The sequence below is a fragment of the Hyaena hyaena genome, unplaced genomic scaffold (genome assembly GCF_003009895.1).
Source record: "Hyaena hyaena isolate Hyena2069 unplaced genomic scaffold, ASM300989v1 scaffold_533, whole genome shotgun sequence".
NCBI classification, from domain to species: Eukaryota; Metazoa; Chordata; class Mammalia; order Carnivora; family Hyaenidae; genus Hyaena; species Hyaena hyaena.
The window spans coordinates 61,674-87,796 of record NW_024081161.1 but is presented as its reverse complement, the minus strand read 5'-3'; the positions used below and the strand labels follow the sequence as shown (position 1 = coordinate 87,796).

Here is a 26,123-nt window from a genome sequence, read left to right as displayed (position 1 = left end):
TTAAACATCCCTCTTCGGCTCAAGGTCATGATCTCACAGTTAATGAGTTCGGGCCCTGCATTGGGCTCCACACTGACAGTACAGAGCCTGCTTGGGATTCTCTCTCACTCTCTGCCCCTTCCCCACCTGCGCTCTCACTCTCAAAATAACAAGTAAATAAACTTTAAAAAAAAATTAACTTGCCCTCTAACCCAGTAATGCCATGTTTCAGAATGTATCCAATGGTCCTAACAAGTATGCCAATACACAAATACAAAAGTTCTTGCCACCTAGACTATAACAACAAAAACTGAAAAGTTGGAACTCATTTTCTACAAAATAGTGGGAAAAATACACTTTTTTAAGTTTATTTATTTTGAGATTAAGAGAGAGCATGCAGGTGCTTGAGTGGGGGAGGGGCAGAGAGAGAGGTGACAAAGAATCCCAAGCAGGCTCTGTGTTCTCAGCCCAGAGCACCATGCAGGGGCTCAATCCCACAAACCATGAGACCATGGCCTGAGCTGAAATCAATAGTCAGACACTTAACTGACAGCCACTCAGCTGCCTCCCAAAATAGATTTTGTTACATACACACAGATCTTTGTCACATACACACATGTACCAGTATAGGAAGACTCTAAGATATATCAGAAGTTAAAGAAAAGTAAAGAAGAAACAAGGTATAGAACACCACAGATATAGTATGAATCCCTCAAGTAAAATAAGGTATGCATACATAGGTGTTTGCAAGACCCACAAGAAACTATTTACTGACATTACCTCAAGGGAGTAACATTGAGGGATGAGTAAGGAGACACTAAGTTCTTCTTCCATACTATTTAAAATTTTTACAATCTACTCATATCACTGGCATTTTTCTCCTTAATTTATATCATTAAGGGGGGAGGGACTCACACATTCTCGTTAAAAGTATACAGAACTGTGCTACACAATTTTAAAAGCTCTCCATCTAACATTGTTAAAATTAGAGATGTGCTACCTAAGGAGCTATATTCCAATCTTCTAGAAAATTAACATATATATCTCTTGATTTCCTAAAATTAACCAAAACTTTACTGGATAAGACATAATAATCTTTTAGTATATTTTTCTAATGTTGGAGAATATTCACTATTTCAACAAGTATCATAAAACTCTTAAATCATTAGTAATTAAAAATTATATGCCATTTTTAAAGTTTTTGCCTTGATAATAATAAAACAGCAATTTAAGTTTGTATAGAATTTTCCAGGTTACATAATGCTCTGACACTCATCATTTTTGTTCCTCACAAGAAAACACCAAGGTAGGTAAGGAAAGTAATATGATATTAGATCCATTTTAGGCTTAGGCATCTTAAGTTTAGAGTAGTTACACAATGTACCCAGGGTCACAGAGCTACCCAGTTACAAAGCAGGAATGGACGCTTGGGACGTCTGGTTCCACCTCCAGGAGCCCTTCCACTAAACCACACCACCTCAAGTACCACACCACACTGTCATGGTGTGCTAAGGGTCAGGCTGAAGACAGGGAGGGAGGGCTCACCGTAGATCTGGCAGTGACGGGCAGTCCACTCACGCAAGGAATAAGGAGTGTACAATATAAAAATAAAGTGTATGAAGGTGGGCCTGATGAAAAGAAAACAGAACTGGGAGAAATGCCAAGAAGAACAGCAACTAAGGTGAGGATTGGGCAGTTCACCAATAAGGGCAGCCAAGAAAATTCCTTTGAAAGGTTAATTTACTTAGTTAAGGTGGAAGAGAGTCTACTAGAGGAACTATATTGTAATGTGGAAAAATCATAAAGAAAAGTGTTTATAATCCAATCAAAAGATTGAGAAAAAAATGTAATGGAGCGTAATGTGTATGATGTACTTAATCAGAGATTAAGATCTGGCACACGATTGCTATGAAAAATTCTAAAGGTCTAATCCTACAGTGCATGGTCATGTTAATGCTGTGGCTTGGAACTTTAAGAGGTATGTGTGAAATATACTTAGAACTCAATTTCACTCTATGGGATATACCAAATAAGGAGCAAGAATTACTTTCCATACCAAAGGACTCATTCTCCTAAAATTCTTGTACAGCTAGAGACAGTTATTACCTGCTCTGTGTGTGAAAATCTTTTTAAGAAAAGTGGCAATGGACACCAAAACTAATACCAGGGTCAGTCCAGCCTGGTCTAATAAGGAACTATGGGTCTTTAACCCTGATAGGTAGACATTCTGGGAGAAGTCTTATAGCAAAACATTCATTGCTAGACGACAGAGCAGAAACAGGCTCCCAGAGAAATATCAATCTTTCCATCCTTTACTATGACAGAGAGAGAAAGGGATGAAGACCCAACAGTTTTGACTCCCAATATCACTGAATATGTCTTCTGACCTTTAATATACATTTTGGGAGTTATTTAGAGGTAGGTTATTTTTGTTTTGTTTTTTATTGTGTGTGGGGAGGGGTATCTTTTTTCTTTAAAGTAGGCTTCACACCCAGCTTGAAGCCCAACATGGCCTGAACTCACTACCCTGAGATAAAGACCTGAGCCGAGATCAAGAGTTGGATGCTTAACTGACTGAGCCACCCAGGTGCCCCTTTTTTCTTGTGTTTCATTCCTGTTATATTTTGTTTTGTTTTGATTTTAGCTTTAGTAAATACATATAAATATCTATTACATAGTGCCATTTTAATACCCACTCAGCCTTCTGCTAACATACTCTGATTTCCCCCAAGAAAATTCTACTTCCTCATCCTCAGAACATGTAGTTCTAACAGTCAGTTCCATCCTAGCTCCAGGTTAGACAAAAACCTAGGTCTAAACCAATTACCACATCATATTCATTGGCCACAATGATGTGCTCAGAAAAAGGCGCATGACCCATTCAGAAGCAGCAAAGCACAAGAGTACTTGCTGGATTTCAACTAGAAAGTATAACCCAGTAGCTGCTGGCAGCCATCTTGCAACAATGAGGCAAAAATCTGTGTGAGACTAGACTCCATACAGAGGTATCAGAATAAAAAGACGAATTCAAGTAATTCCTTTGATCCTGAATCTGCCATGCATAAAACTAGCTCTGCCAAGATTTTTAGTAAAGTGAGCAAATAAATTCCTATTTTGACATAGCCAATTTAGACTGGGCTTTCTGTAACTTACAACCAAGAGTTGAAAGGGATACGGTAAACTTGAAGTTGAAACCAAAAAGTGGGGAGGCTCCTGGAAAAAAGGTTTGTATAAAGCACAAACCACTGACCAACTTTAAAAAGGCTAAAGGTTATTCCAGATACTTCACATCATGAGATCTCTGAAGCTGGTTTCTATATTCTGCCTCTAAACAAAGGGAATTCAATAATTGGGGGCAGAGAGAGTAGAATAAGCACGTTTTTTAAAAGGGAGCTTTAATGAAGGCTTTTCATAAGTCTCCTTTTTTGCCTTCATTTCATAGTACCACTTCCCCCAGCTAATAAATATTTACTCCAAACTGTATTAGTATTACATCTAGACTTCTCATTTTACAGAACTCCTTGAATGTTTCAGTGTCCATTAGTTTTAATGGCAGACATGACATAATCACATACAATGGTGACCAAACACCTTGCTAAAAGTCAGTGGTTTAGAGAAAGTTGAGGAGTTAAGTAGCAATCTCTGAAATACCTAAATCTCAAAGGTAATATTGAAGCTTACATGTAAGACTTTATCCAAACATCCATCAAGCCTCAGATTCCAACTTCTTTACAATCATAATTTCTCTCCCTCTTACTCCTTCTCTCTTGGGAAAAAGAACACATACATTTATGGGGCTCTTAAGTATTCAACATGAGGAAAACACTGGGGAACAACTCAGTAACTCCCTCCCACCCCTCACCACACTATCTCATCCTACCCAAAAAAAGGAGGGTTGAGGGTATAAAATAGTCAAAGTCTTACAAATAAAAAATTTATGGGATTCTTCCAGAAAAACACAAATCTGTTCAATACAAAGTACATATATTAGAAAACGTAACTAGAATATTTTAGCCATTATTATAGGGCAGAGAGAGGCTGTCTTTCATGAAATCTGGATTGCAGATGTTTGGCAAAAAAAAAAAAAAGATTAATAATCTATCAAAAAGTCCCACAACTAGTGATTCAATATGAAAGCTTTCACTACTTACACCATATGTAAATATACATATATACACGCTGCTTATAATCCCTTGATCTGAAGAGAAAGAGAACTGATACTCTACTGTGAAAATGGTCAGTGGGCAGACATTTTAAAATCCTTTCCCACATGAAAAGATTCCTGAAAAAGAGATCAGAAGACAACAGAAAAGCACTCAATATATATGGAGTTGTAAATCCTGTATGAACTAGTATCTATTACACAAAGGGGGAACATGCAACAAAGTGATTAGGGAAGTCAAACATGAATTTGCCCACTAACACAGAGCCAAAAACACAGCCCCAAAAAAGCACTTTATGGAACAGAAATCCATACAAATAAAAAAAATGTCTGTTATTAACAATGAAATAATAATTGAACTTTGAAACTCCAAATAAATCAGTAAGAAATTGGTATGAATTCACCAAGAAAAAAAAAATCTGTTTGAAGTGACACAAAATACACATCAAGGCAGAACATGTTTTTAAAATGCAATAAATCAAGTATTTACTAAAAAGACTATTATTTACAAAGCATTAATTCAAAGGGCACTAAAATAACATTTCCTGATATGTTGTGAATAGCCACTGTCTGACTTTATTAAAGAAACTTTGACTGCACCTAAAGATGCACCTCTCTTATTAAGTGTATCCCTCCTTCATTAACAAAGATAATTCAAAGTACCAATGGTGAGTGCTCGGATTCTTGGTCCCATAGTGCTCTGTATATTCTGCTCAAGCACATGTGACTGCAAAGACATCCCCATCTATATAAGTGAGAAGACAGGATGATGACAATATCAACAGCTAATAGATACAGGGTTTTTATGTGTCAAGTGCTATTCCATGCACTTTATATATTTCATCTTCAGAACAACTCAATGAAGTAGGGTGGTCTTCTTATCCCATTTAGCAGAAAGAAAATGAGTTAACAGAGAAGTTAAGAAACTTGCCCAAGTTCGTGCAGCTAGTATGTAGGATACAAACCCAGATACTCTGCTTCCAGAGTCTGTGCTCTTAACCATTACAGTTCAATTCCAGCAGTTAGCTGTAATTTCAACCCTTTCCCTCTATACCACTCTATAATTCAGTTTCCCATCTACAAAATGGGTCAGTAATAGTTCTTACCTCAAACAGTTGTTTAACTCTTATACAAGGATTAAATGCAAAAGCATATGCAATGTGTTTAGAATAATGCCTGACATATACCAATACCAAATAAATAATTGCTCATAAAATATCTATCAGGGGCACCTGGCTGGCTCAGTCAGAAGAGCATGTGACTCTTGATCTCAGGGTCATGAGTTTGAGCCCCACACTGGGTGTAGAGACTACTAAAAAAACAAATAAACCTAAAAAAAAAAAAAAGAACATATGGTATAAATAAAATAAAATTAATTAAATATCTATCAAAAGTCTATCACCAGAGTTGAGACTCACTGTTATAAAACTAACAACCAGTGAGAATTTACCAAGAATAATGGTCTTAATGTGCCCTTCACACTTCTAAAGAAGTGATGTCTAAATAAAACTTGGCTTTCCCAATTACTTCCATTATAAAGTAACCAGTCCACCACCAGCTCTGAGGAAAACAAATATACATAACTTAGAAGTAGCCTTCTTCAGTCTGGAATTTCTTTTCCATTATTTTTTGTTTCCTCAATGCCCAGTCCTCCCCAATATCACAGAAATATATCTTATCTCGGTAAAGGTAAATACCAAAAAATTTCTCTTATGTTCCAACATAAATGTTCATATACATTTTAAGACACAACAGTTATTTGGCATTTTAATGTCATTCTTATCTGCACAGCTGGGTACTGGGTATTCTGAATGGTTTCAGCCAGAATTCTACTCTCAGTTTGCCTCTCCCAGAGAGCTACAGAGTTACAGAGGTGGAAAGAACATTAGCAATCCTCTAGTCCAGGGTCTGGAGCTGATCCAGATTTAAATTTGCTTCTAATTTTCTGTTGTGACAACACTCTTGTGTATGTGTCACTGTACAACTGTGCTGGGTTTCTCTCTACGTGCAGATGAAAGAGGAGAATTGCTGGATGGATCCCCGGTTGTAAGTGTACTCAACCATATTAAGAAGTTATCAAACTACTCCTCAAAGTACTTGTACTAAACACCTGAGAATATGAAAGTTATAATAAAAAATATACACGAGGTGAGGGGGGAATATCACTGATTCAGGTTCAAAAGCCAACCTAAATTTGTAATTAATTTTTCAGTTATTTGTATCTCCTTCTCCTGAAACCTCATTAAGCTGAAAGAGACTTTTTAACACAATTAAGTAAACTAATAACAAAAGAATCATCACAGGAGAGTATAATAACTCTGGAAGCATTCTATGGAAAGAGCCACAGCCAAGAGCAGGCAAAGAAGGTGTCTGCAACAAAGGAGTGATGGCCAAGTCAACTTCAGGGAGCTCCAAGTCAGCACACTGGGCAGGAAGGGCAGGAAGAAGAAGGGGAATAGAAACAGTGGCTAGCTTTTCCATGGAAGCTGAAAAGAAGAAAAATGAATAAGAACACAAGAAAATGGAATCCCTACTCTACCCCTACTCCCATCTCTGTATAGGCAGATTACATGCATTCTGGCACTTAACCCCCCAGATGGGGGGCGGATATGGGAGGAATGGCTCCTCTCTCAAGAAAGTGAACAAATTGCCTCTGCAGGGCCTTCTCCTAACGGCCAGCTCCTAGTCCATTCACCCTAAAATTACACCAGCCTGTCAAAAAGCACTGCCCAAGGCTTCCAGTGAGAGCTAGGCAGCCTTTCTGCTGGGCAGCCTTATCATAGGATAGACCAGAACAAAGAAAGCAAGTAAAACAACCACCACAGAGAAGTAGAGATGATGCAGGAAACAGAAAATAACTTTTTCAAAAGCTTATTTTCCTTAGAGTGATTAGAAAAACTTTTGCAACCATGCCTCAGCATCAAGATGTTACAAAAAAGGAATAATCAAAAATGAAAGAGTTCTTGTAAATTGAGATCTAACTCCTAAAATAAAAAATTCAGTTAGAAGAGTTGGAAAACAAAGTAGAAGAAACCACCTCCTACCCACTCCCCAGAAAAGACAAAAAAATCTAGGAAGAAAAAAAAAAGAATAAAATTCAGGAGATTCACCATCCAATAAAGAAAACAGAAGATTATCAGAGAAATACTCAAAAGCTGAAGAAAGACACAAGTGTTTATTTGAAAAGAACTGAGTGCTGAGCATAACTAATAAAAAGGACTCACACCTGGGTACATCCTTGTGAAACATCTTGCTCTTGTGCAGTATCAGAACCATCAGGATAAAAAGAAAAGTCTAGGGTACCTGGGTGGCTCAGTTGGTTAAGCATCTGACTTTACCTCGGATCATAATCTCACAGTTCCCTGCTTTGGGCTCTGTGCTGACAGCTCAGAGCCTGAAGCCTGCTTCAGATTCTGTGTTTCCCTCTCTCTCTGCCCCTCCCCTGCCTGCGTTCTGCCTCTCTCTCAAAAACAAGTTAAAAATTTAAAAAAAAAATTTTTTAACAAAAAAAAGAGAAAAAAAAAGTCTAAAAAGCTCCAGATTTGGAAGGTAGCGGTAAAAAAGCCTAAAAGTAAATAAGACTCTGAGAGTAATTAGCTATAACATTAGCAACAGTAGATGCTAGAAGATAACAGACGAAAGCTCTCAAAGTTCTCAGTGAAACTTATTTTCAACATAAATTTCTACATAAACTAACTATCAATCAGCTGTGAAAGCAAAATAAAGACATTTTCAGACATGCAAGAACTCAAGTAGTTGACCACTTATTCTTGTATCATGAAAAAGATAGTTTAGGAACAAAAGAATACAAGAGTGAAAACCAAGGAAAGAGGAAGTATACAAGAAAATGATGGCACTAACCCAAATGTCCAGTGAAAAGAAATTCCAAGGACACAGCTGTACAGCAGACCTAAAAAGCAATGAGTCCACATTAGAACAAGAAATCAGGAAGCTCCAAAGAATGTCTTCTCAAAGGAAGAATCACATAAATTCCAGGAAATGGATAAAATGAGTAAGAAGGTAGAAGACATTAGCAAAATGATAAAGATGGCATATGCTGCTTCTCTAACCATGAGAAAGAAAAAAAAAAAGGAAACAACTCCAGGAAAAACAAAAAATTATATAGCAACATCATGATCCTAACATAGATCCATCAAACTACAATGTGGCAATGATTCTGGGCAATTAAGTGTGAGAAAAGTAAATCCATTTTAAATCAGATGCTGGGAACTGTCTCCTTCAGGTGACCTAGAAGTATGACACTGAACTTTTAGAGAGGGAAATATAAATTCAGCACATCATTGTTTCTTCTTCCAAGATGCCCTTTGCCCTCTCTTCTCTGATTCATCCATCCATCCATCCATCCATCCATCCATCCATCCATGCATGCTGGCAACAAATATTTACTGAGCATTCTACATGCCAGGCACTGTACTAGGAAGAGAGATAAAGTGTGAACAAAGAAGAGAAAACCTGCCCTGGCAGAGTCAGCATTCTAATGATAGAGACTCCTCCTCTTTAAGACTCTACTAAAGGGTTATATCTCCTACCACGCTTTCTCTGAACTTCTGTGTTAGGATAAATGCTTCTCTTTCACTGCTCCAAAAGCCTAACTCTTCAAGGAGTTGAACCAGCTTTTTATATAGGTATTACTTCAACAATGCAACAACAGCAAAATTTATTAGAGTTATTTGGACCTCTACTGTGCAGCACTGTACCTAGATCAATAAATGTTTTGAACCTTTCCATTCAACTGAAATGTAAATAAAATTGCCAAATAAAATGTAAGGCAATGCAGACGTTAATTATTGTTTAATAGAAAAGGAAGCTAAAGTCTCAGTCAGTTATATGACTTGCTCAGATCACAAAACTAAAAGCCATAGACTAAGTTAAAGTAAGTGGTCAAATCAAAAAATGGGTCAAAATGGAAGAAAATAACCTCAGCTATTTTCTTAGAACTTTTCCAAGTATACAACAAATAAATACCTTAAAATTTCTGTCCTTGAGTGGCTTATAGTAGGAGAAGGCAACTGCAACTATTCTTCTAATCACTAAAAGCTGACTAATTAAATGTGATTTCTAAGTATGGGATACCATAGCAGGGTGATCTCCATGTAGATTTCGCCAAACTTAAAAGATGGTTCAAAACAATGTCATTAATTTGGAAAACAGTCAATTACTAAAATATATGATACTAGGACTTGACCTGTGTTTTTGAGTCTGAGCACAGAAATAACTCACACATATTTATAGATCCCCAATACTTAGGAGCTGAAAGAGTCAATGAATAGTAACTAAATAGTGACTTTTACTCATAATGCAACCAGGAGACTCAGAGAAACTTTTATCACCCACTGGAATATAGAAGGATTTCACCTTCATCCTATCTCAAGCACCACTACCATTAATTACTAGAGTTATCATTCATTATCATCTCAAATACCAACTCTGTGATCTGCCCCACGTTAACCAGCAATATTTAAATAGATACAGCCCCAACCCTTTGCTGGTCAGCCTCAGACCCATTCACTGGAATACAATTAACTCCAAAACTTAATTCTATGCCTTTATCTTTTCCTAGATGTTTCCCAAAGAAAAAGAATAGGTCAAGGTATAAAGCCTCTGAAAGAGATATTCTGAAGCTCCTTCCTTAATATATATTCTGACAATAAAATAATTAGTTTTTTGACTTTTAAAATATGTAAAGTGCTCATAGAACTATTACCAAACTTCCAGGCAATCCTGAAAACTGGTAAGAAAAATGCCAACGATTAGACAAAAAGGCACAGAAAGGAAACAAAAGAGCCAATACACATATAAAAAGGTGCAAAGTCTATCTACATGTCAAAATATGTAAAAAGGTAATAATAACAGTAAAAATTATAATAATAATGGCAGCTAGAATTTATTATGCCCTTTATGTGTGAATGTATAGTAAAGACTTACATAATTACTTAATCAACCAATTAGGTAAGAAACTACTCGAGAAAACAGGAAAAGTTTCAAAGAGAAGGCGATCTCTGAGCTGGTCCCTCATGCAAATTACTAGACAAAGCCTGGGGATAAGGGAAGCACTCAAAGGTGGAAGAGAGGATGAGGCAATAACATTTACAAAAACACCAAATATGAATCCAGGTTTTATTCTTGGAGCCATTTCTATTCTAAAGTGCACAAAAGAAGTGACAACTTAGGAAACTACGGAGAAAAGGGAGGGTAAGATGTAAATAGTGTTATACTTCAGGCTAAACAGATTAAACATATGTTTTTTACTTTATTATTTTTTTAGTGTTTATTTCTTTTCGAGAGAGAGACAGAACACAAGTAGGAGAGAGGCAGAGAGAGAAGGAGACACAGAATCTGAAACAAGCTCCAGGCTCTGAGCTATCAGCACAGAGCCTGATGTGGGGCTCAAACTCACAGACAGCGACATCATGACCTGAACTGAAGTTGGATGCTTAACCAACTGAGCCACCTGGGCGTCCCTAAATGTTTTTTAAAAGGAATATAACTTAGTCAGACTTGTTTTTCCCTGTGCCTTTAATTTTCCAGGAAACATTTAATCAAAACCAGATAGCAATCAATAACTAAAAATCAGCAATACTTCATCCCTAATGAGGTATCTTTAACTTGGGTGGTCTTTCTTTAAAGCAAAAACTAAAAAAAACTTCCAACCGAGAATTCTTTACCCAGGAATTATATCATATAAAAAGGAAGTGAAGTAACATTTTCACTTATTGCCATCATACCCACATAAAAGACAATACTAAAGGACAAGTTCTTTAAGAAACTGAGACATGAAGAAAAGAATAAAGAACAATAAAAAGTATATAAATGGAGTGAAGTCTTTCCTGTGATAACTGGTGAAGGAATTCCTAAAGATTATGCTTCATCTAAACCCACACTTTAGAACCATACAATAGTATACCTTCACGGTTTGTAATTATTGGCAACAAGATAATAAAGTACTTGAATCAAATATTTCCTATCTATGCACTATGGTAACATTAACATTTAAAACAAAGAAGACAGATTTTCCATTTCACACACTTTTACTTTATATTTCTAATGTTTGGGAATTTTTAATACCAAATGCACTGGGTTTAACCTGAAATGATTTTAAAACACTTCTCTAACTGGAGTATAATTATTTTCAATTAAAGTATTGTTCTGCCACTCAAGAGTCATCTGATTTACCTAAGTACTAGTTAAGCACCATAGAAATTCTAAAATATATAATTAGAATGTCACAAATCACTTAATCCATTTTGTCAAAACAGGGGTTATTTTAATTTCTATTTTACGTCTTTTAAAAGAAATCCTATTTACTTTATTTTCTCTAATAGAAAAAAATTAGTAGGGTAAACTTACAATGTACTTCCTCAATCAAACTTTAAAATGATTCTGGTTAACCACAAATTGACTCAAGTAAAGTATTTTTCTGAATGTATTTCAGTGAAATATGTCTGACAACATATAATAATGTCATATAATAATAAGGTTACTGTTCTACAGAATTACAAATTATTTCACTGATTATTATTCTTACTCATATACAGATAAACAGGTATAAATTCTGTCCTTATAAATTACCCAAGTAAACCAGATGCATTTCGAGCATAAACAATTTTGTTAATAGCTCTTTTACTTAGGGTTAAAACATAACCATTAAAAGGTATTATTAAATAACATATTTCACTAATCTGAATTCACATATGTATACACACACACACACACGCACACAAAATATAAGCTAGCTTTATTATTTTGAAATATCCTGACACTATTTTGGAAAATAAAGACAAAAACTGTCTTTCAATTATTTTTTAAAATCAGAAACATAAAACTTCAATTGTTTACCAGCCATAGATTAGAATACAGAAAATACCATGAAAATTATGAAGTTTAAATAAAACTCTGGCCATAATTTATTGAAATATATTAATAAAGAATATACACACTGATTCCAAATGAAGAAGGAAGTGGAATACTATGATAGATTCTCAGTGATCTACCAAAAATTTCCTGACAAATAAATTAATCATATGACTCTTAAATCTGCCATTCTATGATACATAGCTGGTTCTCATACCTCATACTAGATCTTTTTACAGGGTAAAATCTTTCTTTTCTCACACTGATATTTTCTTTGTAACAAAATACCACCTAGTCAGGTCCTAATGTATGAATCTTTAGAAATGAGATTAGCAAAACAATTTAAAAATACTTACTGTCTTGTTTCGTAATCTAATTATGTCTGAGACAGAGCCAGCGCCACAGTACTCCATAACAATCCAGAGGTCTGTGTTCTTAAAATAACTGCCATAGTACTTTACAACATATGGGCTAAAGAAAAATATATAGACAATTAAACTCAGTTAATTCCCAAAGAAAATCATTTCTTAATCCCAATACAAAGTATTTTCAACATTTTATAACATTCCAATAAGTAAACTTCATGGGTAAACATCTATTGTACATCAAATCGTCTATATGTAGGGTTTACCAACTGTGCATAATTAGGCTTTAACTCATGGATGAAATTTAACAGGATTACAAAGCAGAGGAGGCCCAAATGCTCTGAGTGATTCCCAAGAAAGTAAGTTTTGTTTTGGCAAAGGACTTAGTGTATAACATAAGGAACAAATGAAAATATTTCCTTTAACTAAAGCATTTTAAATATAAACCTTTAAGGGAGTCCACATTCAGTCAAATATTAATTCTCAACTTTAAAATACTCTATAATTCAACAGGCCAAAAAAAAATTTAATTCTCTTTTATTTGGGCCTTAAAAAATCCAGAGATAAGTAGTTACAATATTTTTGCTTTAAATGCAGATAATTAAAACAATTTAAAATATTTTTGAACTGAAGTTTTATGTCTTTCAGAGCAGAATAAAATATGTTTATAACCTGCTTTTAGGAAGACTTAGAAAGAGACGCATCTGAGTGGCTCAGCTAGTTAAGTGTCCGACTTCGGCTCAGGTCATGATCTCATGGTTTGTGGGTTCATGCCCCTCGCTGGGCTCTGTGCTGACAGCCAGCTCAGAGCCTGGAGCCTGTTTCGGATTCTGTATCTCCCTCTCTCTCCGGCCCTCTCCTGCTCACACTATCTCTCTCCGTCTCTCAGAAATAAATAAAACATTAAAAAAAAGAAGAAGAAGAAGAAGACTTAGAAAGAGAAAAATAGGGGCACCTGGGTGGCTCAGTCGGTTGAGTGTCTGACTTCGGCTCAGGTCATGATCTCACAGTCTGTGGGTTTGAGCCCCACATCGGGCTCTGTGCTGACAGCTCAGAGCCTGGAGCCTGCTTCAGATCCTGTGGCTCCCTCTCTCTCTGCCCCTTCCCTGTCTCTCTCTGTCTCTCAAAAACAAAAAATATACATTAAAAAAATTTTTTTAGAAAAAGAGACAAATACTCATTTATTTATTTAATATCTACCTAATCTTTATTTTTTTAATTTTTTTAAAATTTATTTCTGAGAGAGAGAGAGAGGCAGTGTGAGCAGGGGAGAGTCAGAGAGCGAGGGAGACAGAGAATCCGAAGCAGGCTCCAGGCTCTGAGCTAGCTGTCAGAACAGAGCCTGGCATGGGGCTCAAACCCACAAACCATGAGATCATGACCTAAGCTGAAGTCGGACGCTTAACCAACTGAGCCACCCAGGCATCCCATCTACCTAGTATTTATTAAGGGCAAGCTATATACACTGATATGTAAAACATCTTGTCCAACTCAAAGAAGCAGAGTATCCATAGTCACAGAATACATAAAAAGATGAAAAACACAAGGTAGCATAAGCTAAGTCATATACAGCTTACATGCTACAAGAGCTAAAATAAGCAAATGACCATGGTAGAGACAGCAGAAAAAAACTTGTACAAAGGGTGGTATTTGAACTATGAAAGGATAAAACCTCAAAATATGGGTGGAGAAGAGACAACATTCTAGAAAAAAGAATGGCCATGTGTGAAGAAACAAAATAAAAAGAGAAAAACCAAGAATGGCATGTTTAGGGGACAACTTGTTCAACAGATATTTCTATCTAGTAGCAGCTATCATGAAAAGTGGCAGAAATGGAAGACACATGAATCAAATTAGCAAAATAAATAAATAAATAAATAAATAAATGGAAAGTACTATAAAAGACCACATAAAGAGACCATCAAAACAAGAGGTCAGGAGAAGACTGTCAGGGAAGACTTCTCAGTAGAGCCTTTACAATTTTAGCTAAGTCTTCAAATCAAGGGTAGAGCAGATTGGTTGGAGCTTAAGGGCTTAACCCAAAAAGGTAATTACAAGGCTAGAATTCAACCCTGGGGTTTATCCTTCTGTTCATCATTACCTCTTGCACAGACTCACTTCCTAACTGGTCTCTTTGTCACAGCTTTCTTCTCCATTCTAATCTTTGTTCCATATAGTTAACAAGGTTACCTTCCTTAAAATAAAGATAAAATACACTGGATCATATTGCTCTTCCATTTAAAAAACAACCCTACTTAAAAAAAACTTCCAATCAATTGCTTTCCACTACTGAAAAGGTCTTAACGACTTTATATCACATGTAAGACCTTTCAACATCTACCTTTCTACCCATGGCTCTCATTATTTCTCATTTCACACCTTAAATTTGCAGACACACTCAACTTTGGTAGACATTGGGAATGGAAAGTAAATGCCAGGAGTTCCTAATCATTCACTGAACCACCGAAGAAACGTGCATGTTTACAAACAAATGAAATTAATCTGTAGATCCAGAACTTCAACTTATGGGAAACATTAAAAAGCCTTCTTTATATACACTTCTTTGGGATGTGAGTGCCTACGTAGAAACCTTTACTGGGAGTATTGCTCTTGCACCTGGTTGTGCCTCAGAAACACTTGTGACCCAGGTCCCACACATTAGGGGTTCTAATTCAGCAGGTCTTTTAAAACCTCAATTAGGTGACTCTGAACAGAGAGTTAAACTTCACTCCAGAAGAATATCCTTCAAAGAACTTCTTTAAATATTAATATTCTCATTCAAAATTCTGGAAGTGTTACATAGCAAGATCATGTTCACTGAAAGGCACACAGAAAACATATGTTTTATCTTGCAATACTCTAAGTAATTAGCAGTTCTAAGGATAGGACTGATGGTCCTTACAAAAATTAGGGATTCTAACCAGGACAGCTACCTGAAAAAGCATCTCTGTCTTTAGTGATAAATCAAGAAAATGGCTTTGGGGAAAGGTAAAATGCTCTTCAAAAAATACCTCGTGGTCTATTCTAATACATAGTCAAGTAGATGGATCAAGCCCAGCAGTTCTCTACCGTAAAACATGGCCTCAATAATTTTAACCTAAAAAAGTATTCAAGCAGATAGAACTAAACAGTCACGTTAAGGACACATAAGTGAATATAGTTTCTTCCATTCAACATTCATTCACTGACCCTCTGCTTATGCCAATGGCGAACCACACAGACATAACTCTCAGTCTCAGAGAGCACACACCAGCATGAGAACACACTGGTACTGGAGAAGTAAACCCACAGATAAATATAATTAGTAACTGCAGTTAAAAAATTAAAAAAAAAAAAAAAAGAGGTGGGCGCCTGGGTGGCTTAGTTGGTTAAGCATCCAACTTTCACTTAAGTCATGATCTTGCGGTTCGTGGGTTCGAGCCCCGCATCGGGCTCTGTGCTGACTGCCAGCTCAGAGTCTGGAGCCTGTTTCAGAGTCTGTGACTCCCTCTCTTTCTGACCCTCCCCTGCTCACGCTGTCTCTCTCTCTCTCTCCTAGAAATAAATAAAATATTTAAAAAAAAATTTTAAAAAAAAGAGGGCTGCCATGAGATAAACTGGCTGAGGCTACATTCTGCATTCATCATTTCTCCACATAAAACAGCTCCTAAATCATATGAAAGAACAGCGCAACAGCCACATACCCCAGCGGTCCCTGGCTCGGGACATTCCTCTGTCTCCCCCAGAAGAAAAGAAGCTCTATGAGGTTACGTGCCAATCTGGCTTGCTCTCCATTTTATCCTCCATACCTCTCTTCTTACAGGTACGAACAAAAGCAGTGAATAGGTGAACAAATGAATAATCACAGAAAAGCTAACAGAAGGAACCTAATATATAGGCCTCCCCAAAAGAGTAACAGGGGAAAGGAAGATTCAAAGATTGGCTGGAAGTTGACCAGATAAAGAACATCCAGGCACCAAGAAGTGTCTGTGCAAAGGCTTGAGGAGAGAAAGAGTAAATCATTCTCAAGGAATCAAAAGATCAGTGTACCTAGAACAGAGTGAAGATTAAGATTTAACACAATGTAGTTGTAGATGGAGGAAGAAGCCTGATAATGAAAGGCCTCAAAAACCAAGGTGAGGGCTTTATTAGATATGCAAGAGGAGATCTGAGAAGAATTTTAAGCAGAGCAATAACATGATCTAATTTATACTTTTAAGATTTCTCTGGATTCTACATCAAAGCTAGATCATAGGAAAACAAATACAGACACAGGTAAACCAATTAGAAGATTATGTTAATCTATGTATGCATGAGATCGCATTGAGCGTATCTTATTTTTTGTATTTGCGATGCACTGACATCTAAGACCTGCAGACAAGGCCTCCACCATCTCTCACAGGCTTAGCTAATTCCTAGAAATAGCACCTGTGAGCATACCTTTCCTATGCAATCAAACAAATCTGGGGTCCATACCCTCAACCACCTCCAGGGCCACTACTCTCCTAACTTCATCAACCCAGGGCCATGTGCCAGACAATGAGGGACTTCCCTATACCCAGTGAAATCACTGCTCAATGAAATCATTCAAACTAACCAATCCTATACCCCTTTACCCTACCCCATCTATTCCTGCCCTCAGAACCACAATAAAGGCTCTTGCCCATGTTTTCCACTCTCTCCCTGTGCCTCCTATCTCACCCTGGTGCTTCCCTGTATAAGCTTCCCCTCCCCTTCCACCCACTCTTGTGTGGCAGGCTCCCTCCTCTTGGGATCTCTAAGTATAACAATTTATCTCCTGATCACTGGTCTCACCATACGTAAACCATAAAAAAAACCTACATTAAAAAAATTTTTTAATGTTTTTTTATTTATTTCTGAGAGAGAGAGAAAGAGAGAGATTATGTGAGCAGGGGAGGGTCAGAGAGAGACGGAGACAAAGAATCTGACACAGGCCCCAGGCTCTGAACTAGCTGTCAGCACAGAGCCTAACGCAGGGCTTGAACCCACGAACAGTGAGATCATGACCTGAGCCGAAGTCAGCCGCTCAACCAACTGAGCCACCCAGTGCCCCAAAACCTACATTTTTAAAAAGAGATGTTGGTGAACTGAAGTGGGAGTAAAAGAAATAGAAAACAAATTCATGAGATATTTTCAAGGTACACTCAACACAATTTGATAATGACCTAGACTGGCAAGCTAAAAGACAGTAAGCCAGTTTTCTTCCATGTTGTGCACACTGAACATAAACTTAAGACTGGCAAATTAAGATTAAAATTTAGAGGTGGCTCGGTGTCTCAGTCTGTTGAGCACCCAACTTGGCTCAAGTCATGATCTCACAGTTCATGAGTTTGAGCCCTGAGTTTGGGCTTTGCGCTGACAGTGCATGGCCTGCTTTGGATTCTCTGTCTCTGTCTCTCTTTCTGCCCCTCCCCTGCTCACACTCTAGCTCTCTTTAAAAAAAAAAAACATTTAAAAAATTTTAATAAAATTATTTTTAAAAGATTAAAATTTAAAGCCATAATTTAAAAAAATATATATACACAGGTACTAATATGCTCAGAAAGTTCAAGACCTGGGACTTCTAACTCAGTCTGTTTCCTATGACATAGGCATTATTAATTCAAATTCATTCATCATTCATTCATGTATCATTTTATTTTTTTTAAGTTTATTTTTGAGAGAAAGAGAGACCAAAAGGGGGAAGAGGAACAGAAAAAATGGAAGACACAGAATTTGAAGCAGGCTTCAGGCTGAGCTGTCAGCACAGAGCCCAATGCGGAGCTTGAACTCATGAACCATCAGATCATGACCTGAGCTGAAGTCCAACCCATAACCATCTGAGCCACCCAGGCGCCCCTACGTATCATTTTAAAATAATCAACCTTCACTAAACAATATATATGGCCTAATGGCAGGGGCTAGAGAGACAAATGAGTAAACTTTAGTGACTAGAAAAGGCAATGGGGAGCCCCTGAAGAAGTTTATGCAATAATACAATCAGATAGCATTGAAAGAGAATTATACTGTGCAGGACTGTCAGGGGCCAAAGTTGTCACTGTTCATTTCAGTCAGCAAGTTAACTAACTACACAGTTATTTAGATTTCCTCACATGTTTTTCTACCACGCATTGAGTCTTAAATGCTAGAGAGAAGGCAGAGTTTCCTTCAAAACACTAGCTCTATGTTATTTATTTAATTTTAAGCAACACACAAAATTTAATTCAGGCATAATTCCTAACAATCTTAACTAAGGCCGCTGTATGGATATATAGGACATATGAGAACCCAGCAACTCTGTAGAGTCTTGGCACTGGTAAATAGTTCAATATGACTTTAAAAATTCCATTGGGAGGAGGGAAAAGGAAGACATAAGTCAAATTACTGCATACACCAGGAAGCAAGGGGAAACACAATGCCTTGATTAGTGGGGTGACAATCATAAGCCATATTCTAATCCTCTCTCCTGTGCCATCCCCCTACTGCCTCATTCTCCTGTCCTGTCCACATACCTCCCTTACTCTATTTAACACCTTCAGCCCACTGAAACTATGTATCATCTTCCCCCAATGTTTTTTGAAGGGAAGGGATGCTTCCTCACATCCCATGCCCTAATGACCATATTCTGTCCATTCCTGCCTCCTTTTCACCTCTCCTCTACACCCTTTATCCTGACAGTCTTCCTCCAGTATCACAACTCAAAACAGAAATAGTATAAAATGAGAAGTGAAAAAAAAAAAACAGAGGGAAAGATGGAAGAAGCACTACAAACTCTTTCTTTCCTATTTGCACCTTATATTAACACTACTCAGGATACAAATTATTTAGACTCAATCATTATGTTTAAGCTTCTTATGGAAATTCAAATATTAATTTTTATTTTAATTAAAAGGTAATTAACATTTTTATACTAAGTTGAATTTCAACCTAATTGAAGAAAACCACATATTGCCAAAGGTGTTTTTTACAGATTTTTATTTTTTAGAGGTTTAGGTTCACAGCAGAACTGAGGGAAAGATACAGAGATTTCCCATAGACACCCTGCCCCCACAAATGCACAGCTTCCCCCATTATCAACATCCCTCACCTGAGTGCTGCATCTGCTACAACCAATTAATCTACACTGACAAATCATTATCACCCAAGGGTGATACATTAGGGTATATTAGGGTTAACATTAGGTGCTGTGCATTCTCTGGGTTTGGACAAATGTATACGGACTACATCCACCATTATACTATCATACATAGTAGTTTCACGACCCTAAAAATCCTCTGTGTTCCATCTATTCATCCCTCCTACCCTCCTAACCCTTAGCAACCACTGATCTTTTTATACCTCCATAGTTTTATCTTTTCCAGAATGTCATATAGTGGGGATCATACAGTACGTACCCTTTTCACATTGGCTTCTTTCACTTAGTAATATGCATTTAGTTTTCTCTGTGTCTTTTCATGGTTTAATCACTCATTTCCTTTTAGTGCTAAAAAATATTCCATTGTCTGGATGTACCACAGTTTGTTTATATATTCACCTACTGATGGACATCTTGGCTGCTTCCAAGTGTCTGGTAATTATAAATAAAGCTGCAATAAACATCCACACGTAGGTTTGTATGTGAACATAAGTTTTCAACTCCTTTGGATAAACACCAAGAGTATGACTGCTGGATCATATGGCAAAAAGTATGTTTAGCTGTGTAAGAAAATGGCCAAACTGACTTCTAAACGGGCTGTACCACTTTGCAGTGCTACCAGCAATGAATGGAAGTTCCTTTTGCTCCACATCCTCACCAGTATTTGGTGTTGTCAGTGTTCCAGATTTGGGTCATTTTAATACATGTATACCAGTATCTCGTTTTAGTCTGCATTTCTCTGATGACATATGATGTGAAACACCTTTCCATATGCTTTATTTGCCATCTGCGTATCTTTGCTGGAAAAGTGTCTGTTACGGTCTTTCGCTTATTTTTTACTTGGATTATTCATATTTTTGTTAAGTTTTAAAGATTCTTTGTATATTTTTGATAACAGAACTTAACAGATAAGTCTTTTGCAAATATTTTCTAAAGGCCTCCCATTATGAGCATATGAAAATTAAAATACTAAGAAATGGCTATTTTTCATCACAGAAGTTTCATTAACATCCTTCTACCATCTTAATAGTGCTCTAAACTTAATAGGTGTAACAGTGTATTTACAAAGGTTATTTCAATATTCTCCTATGAAAACTGAGCTGTTTCCAATATAAATCTAAATCACAGCAAAGTATTTCTTGGCCCACCCAAAAATAAATATACACATACATGAACTAATACAAATTGCCAAAATTTATCACAAATCCTTCAGTACAGTGATTTTCAAACTTTTTTGGGGAGAAGGCCCTCGCTAACAGTGTTTAAATGGAATTTTACCCAGAAACATCAGCAAATAGAACAGGCAGTACAGGGACTACTCTGGTAGAAGCCTCTGAGCAGACCAGCTAAAATGTGCTATTCCCAACACATGGAATGCCCCTCCTCTTTGCCCTCCAAATCTAAGTAATTCTAAATCACTCAGTTTGGTTATGACCTCGCTGAGGTAGCTTTCCCTAAATCTCCAATGGTGAGATGTTAGCTATGTCTTCCAAACTATATAGTTTTCATACTTACCCTATCCCAGCTCTTATCACACTGTATTAAAACAGTCCATCCAATCATCTGCCTCTCCCAACTAACTGAAAGTCCCTTTAAAGTATAAGACTCCTTCATTGTTGTATCTCCTGTGAGCAATGCATAAAGACTACCCTTAGCAGTATGTACTCAATATATATTAGTTGAATACATACATAAGTGAATAACTGTGTGCCTTCGTTGTAACAACACATTTCTCCTGGTTTAGATATGAGAAGTTCCTTGAGCAGTATAAGGACAAGGAAATTAGGGGCTCTATCAACTGTGGTTCCCTTGTCTCCAAATTATGTAGCACATAGTATTCCTAAGTATTACTGACCAGCTCCTGCCTCCACCCCTAGCAATGCCTTGAGAGTGCTTCAGTTCGAAGGACTAGAATCTTTCTGGAGACCTTGCTTTCTCCAAGCATAGGATATAGAGTCAGCAAATGTGGGTTCTTACAGCATCCCAGTCACTAACTAGCTGTGTGATTTGGGACAATGCATGTAAAATCTCTAGGTCCCATTTTCTGTACATGTAAAATGTTTAAGTTCCTTTAGCACGAGGAGCGTTTTCCTCAAAAAAACTTTTAGAATGAGCCCCATACAGAGAAAAAAGATAACAGCAATGACTGAAGTTTCTCATTCTGCTCATCCTTCACTGTTTGAGGAAAACACCCCCACCTCCTTAGCACAGAGTACATTTCCAAAACTCTAAACTAACAGACCCTACCAAGATCTAGCCTGGCATTAACCTTCTATGATTTATATATCCAATAAATATTTATTAAATGCTCTGTGCCGAGCACTCGACTAGACACAAAAGATTCTGTAATCAACAAAAAAAAAAAAAAAAGATTCTGTAATCAACAATGCAGATGGGCTACCTCAAATATTTATGTCAAAATGCAGTATTAAACACATGTTTAATATGTACTAAAATGAACAAAAAAAATTTAAACACCCTCTGGTCTCTTTTTATAGGGCAGAAAGCAGGACAATTTGCCAAATGTTCAAACAGCTGAATAGACCTTATTTTAATTTCATAAATGCAAATCTCAATTTCTCTAAGTGGGAATTTTTCAATTTGTACTGTTTTCTTACAAATCATTTTTATGTTAGTTTCCCCATACCACATCAGATTAACACTAGTAATTAGTAGCTAAAATGTAATGCTTGCCCCTGTCATTTCCTAGTTTATTTTTCACTTGTCCTATTTTTTAGCACTTTTAGATCTTTTAACCTACTAATTTTTCTGATTCTTCACTATTTCATGTGAATAGTGAATCTGAAAGTAAAATCCAAAAGGCATGAATCATTTTTTTTTTACCAGTAATTGTTCCACCATCTCTGTACTTCAATCAACAAATATTTGAGATATCCCTATTATGTACAAGACATTCTGCTATAAAGTGGTACAAAATTTCTAGAAATTTGTTCACATTTCTTTCCCCTTTTATTCTTTATTCTTCTTTCTCCTTAGCAGTTTAAAGTATATAATGACAACAAGGACCAGATTTCCCTAGGGTTCCCTCAACCTATAATGCTCTTCCATACTCCTTATTCATACCATATCCATTCACAGTAACTCAACAAAAAGTACAACAGAGCTAGGCATGGTAATGTGTGGTAAGAAATATGAGTCCCTCTGTCAGGAAATGAAGAGAAGGATAAGGATAGTGAAGATATTTCAGAAGGAGAATCTATAAGAGAGTGTCCTCAGAAGTTTCAGAAAAAGAAACAACGATAACTCTCAGTTTTTTGGTTGAGAGACTAAGTAGGTGATGATGCCATTAACAGAACAGGAATTTGAGAGGCTTCTCTGCAATAATTAAAAATGTTAAATGTGAGGTTCTTTCTCGATATTCTCCAGTCGAGTTGCCCAGACAAGAAACAGTAACACTTGTATTTGAGTAACCACTATGTGGCAAGATCCAAGGGCACTTAGTAAAAAAATCATAATCCCCAAATCACAGAATTTAAGAGGTGACAGAGAATGCAAGTAAATGTATGCTTAAAAGAGAAACGCAGGTAAGAGAGAAGATTGGAAGCATAGGCATAATTATAAAGGATTTTATGTGCCATCCTGAGGAGGCTAGATCTATGTAGGTAATGGGAAACAATTTAAGGTTTTAAACAGGGAATGGCTTAATTAGATTTGCATTTTAAAAAGATCACTAGGGTAGAAAATGGGTTGGAGGAGTCAAAAATGAAAGCAAGGTGAACAAACAGGAAGCTGAGAAAGAAATGTGAGCAAGAGCAGATAGATCCTAAGATACACACAGGTTAGAGGAAGATATGTATAATAGGTATATTTGCAACCCTGCCTTTTCCAGAGCTACCTCCATTAAAATCTCTAAAGGACAACAGTGGTCCCAGCTAAACTACACTTAATCATAAGTGTAATTTAAGTATTAAGCACCTGATGGGCCAAACACTACTCTAGGCTCAATCTTTTCTTTCTACAACAAACTGTAGTGACCCCATTGTTATCAAATTACCAAATGAATAGTAAGGTCTGGGAAAACTTTGGAATTACATATTTTGATCTGGGAGCTGAGGAATGTATTATTTTTTTTTCTATAACCACTTGAATTTCCAGTTATACAGCCTTTGTGGAAAATATGTAATATAATCTAAATAGAGAGCACACAATAAAGAAAAGCAAAACTGAACAGACTCAAGCAACAAAGTTCCTCTAGGATTATTCAGTCACCTCATTAGCCAAAGGGCTTATAATATATGGACCTTATACATTTTTGGAAGAGGAAGCTTTTCACAGACCTCTTACTAATAGGGTCCTGACTGGATTAGAGAGAACAATGTGTCCGGACTCGCCTAAGTCATCAGCTGGAATATACCATGGGACTCAATCAATGTTGATGAATAAAACAAAAGTTGAGGGTTTCTGGGAAAGCTCTCTCTTGCCTTTACCCTTTTTCTTTCCACCTGGAACATAAACATAAGGCTGGAGCAAGAGCAGCCCTCTTATAACCATGAGATAATAAGCACGAGGACAAAAGCCACTTACTTACTCAGAATAGCACAGTGTAAGAAAAGAAGTCAGAGACTATGGTTACTTTATGCTCTATACCAACCCTACCTGGAGACCTTTGTAAAGGAAGAGTAATAAAATCCCTCTTTAATTAAGTAACTATCAGCTAAACATAGTCCTAATTTATAAACACTGCATCTCTGACCAAACTACTTAGTAGGGCACATAAGATGTTGCATGGTCACCTCCATTTACCTATCTCATTTCACACCAATCTCTGTCTCATGTCTTCCACTCTGATATTTCTAAAACTTGTCAGAAAAGCACATACCAGTGAGCTGATTTTCACCTCTCTATCTGTAATTCTCTTTACTCTCTCTCATCCCTCTATTTCTCCACAATTTTAATTAACTCTCCCTCAGCATGCCAGACTCTGGAACTCCTGGCTGGGAGTTAACATGCCCTGCCTCCTTGCTCTCACATCACCCCACACACCAGGCAGTACAGTGACTGCTGTATTATAGCTATTTGCTTAAGTATCTGTCTTCCCAACTAGATCACTAGCCCCTCAAGAAGAAAAATAATAGCTTAGTTCTTTTGGTACTCATAGACTCTGGCACAGTAGTAGCTGGCCCACCAGGGATGCTCAGTAAATGTTTGTTGAATGAATCAGAGTTACATAAAACATGGCTGTTTTTAATTAACATATATTTAATTATATTTAATATAAAATATATATTTTTAATTAATATATTTTAATTATATGTATTTTAAAAACTGTTAAATACTCCTCTTTCACATCAAAAAATAATTTTCACCCATAATTTGCCCTGAAAATGAGAAAATGACTTAAGTATTTTCTGTCACAATATGTTGCTTTATAACATTATTTGTGCTCTGGAACTGTAAGTCCTAAAGACAACCCTACAAAACTATCCTTATCTTCCTTGAAGGATTAGTCTCACTTTGGATAGAAACTCAGAAAACTAACCAGATATCCAAAGAATATATTTTCTTACATATTACTAGCAAAACTCATCAGAATGAAGGTAATAAAGAATAAAATCTCTTCATACCTGTCACACTGTTGCATTATGGAGATTTCTTTGATTATTTCCTGAAGATCCGACTCAACAGGTACTTGTTTAATTGCCACAACCTGGCCAGATTCCTTATGTATTGCTTTAAATACACTTCCGTAAGACCTAAAAGAAACCAAGACATTTATTTTTTTCCTTTCAAACATCATAGGTATTAGAGAAAAGTCTACTATGAGTTTCTGCAGGTAGTCTTTTCTGGTTTAAAACACTATTTGAAAATTAACTACAGAACTCCCCTATGACCCAGCAATAGCACTGCAAGGAATTTACCCAAGGGATACAGGAGTGCTGCTGCATAGGGGCATATGTACCCCAATGTTCATAGCAGCACTCTCCACAATAGCTAAAACATGGAAAGAGCCTAAGTGTCCATCCACGGACAAATGGATCAAGAAGATGTGGTTTATCTATACGATGGAATACTACATGGCAATGGGAAAGAATGAAACCTGGCCATGTGTAGCAACATGGATGGAAATGGAGGGTGTTATGCTGAGTGAAATAAGTCAGACAGAGAGAGACAGATACCATATGTTTGCGCGTATAGGTGGATTAGGAGAAACTTAACGGAGGACCGTGGGGGAGGAGGAGGGGAAAAGTAGTTGAGGAGAGGGAGGGAGGCAAACCATGAGAGACTTGAATGCTGAGAACAAATGAGGGCTGATGGGTGTGGGGGAGAGGGGAAGGGAGTGATGGGCATGGAGGAGGGCACTTGTTGGGATGAGCACTGGGTATTATATGGAAACCAACTTGACAATAAACTATGAAAGAAAGAAACATTATTTGATGATGATAACTCAAAGTAAACAAATAATAAGAAAAATGAACTATACCGTAGCTTTAATGCTTCAATTAATATACTTAAAATCTACTAAAATCATCAAATTCATATGTAAAGATTTGCTGTTTTTCTTATGAATGAAAGAATAGACTTACGGTTTGTCAACTCAAACAAATGCAGCATTAAATAGATACAAGTGAAAATTAAAAGAATGAAATATAGAATAAAAACAGCCAAAGTC

General features: G+C 36.7%; 1 protein-coding gene across 1 annotated transcript in view; it reads right to left on the bottom strand.

Annotated features, from left to right (window-relative positions):
* Nucleotides 1-26,123, bottom strand: part of STK3 (serine/threonine kinase 3) — a 267,353-nt gene that overhangs the window by 201,344 nt on the left and 39,886 nt on the right. The window contains exons 3-4 of the mRNA XM_039255488.1: nt 25,078-25,206; nt 12,370-12,484 (exon numbers count right to left, since the gene is read on the bottom strand). Of these exons, the coding sequence (XP_039111419.1) occupies nt 12,370-12,484; nt 25,078-25,206 (244 nt within the window). The remainder of the gene's footprint in view (nt 1-12,369; nt 12,485-25,077; nt 25,207-26,123) is intronic.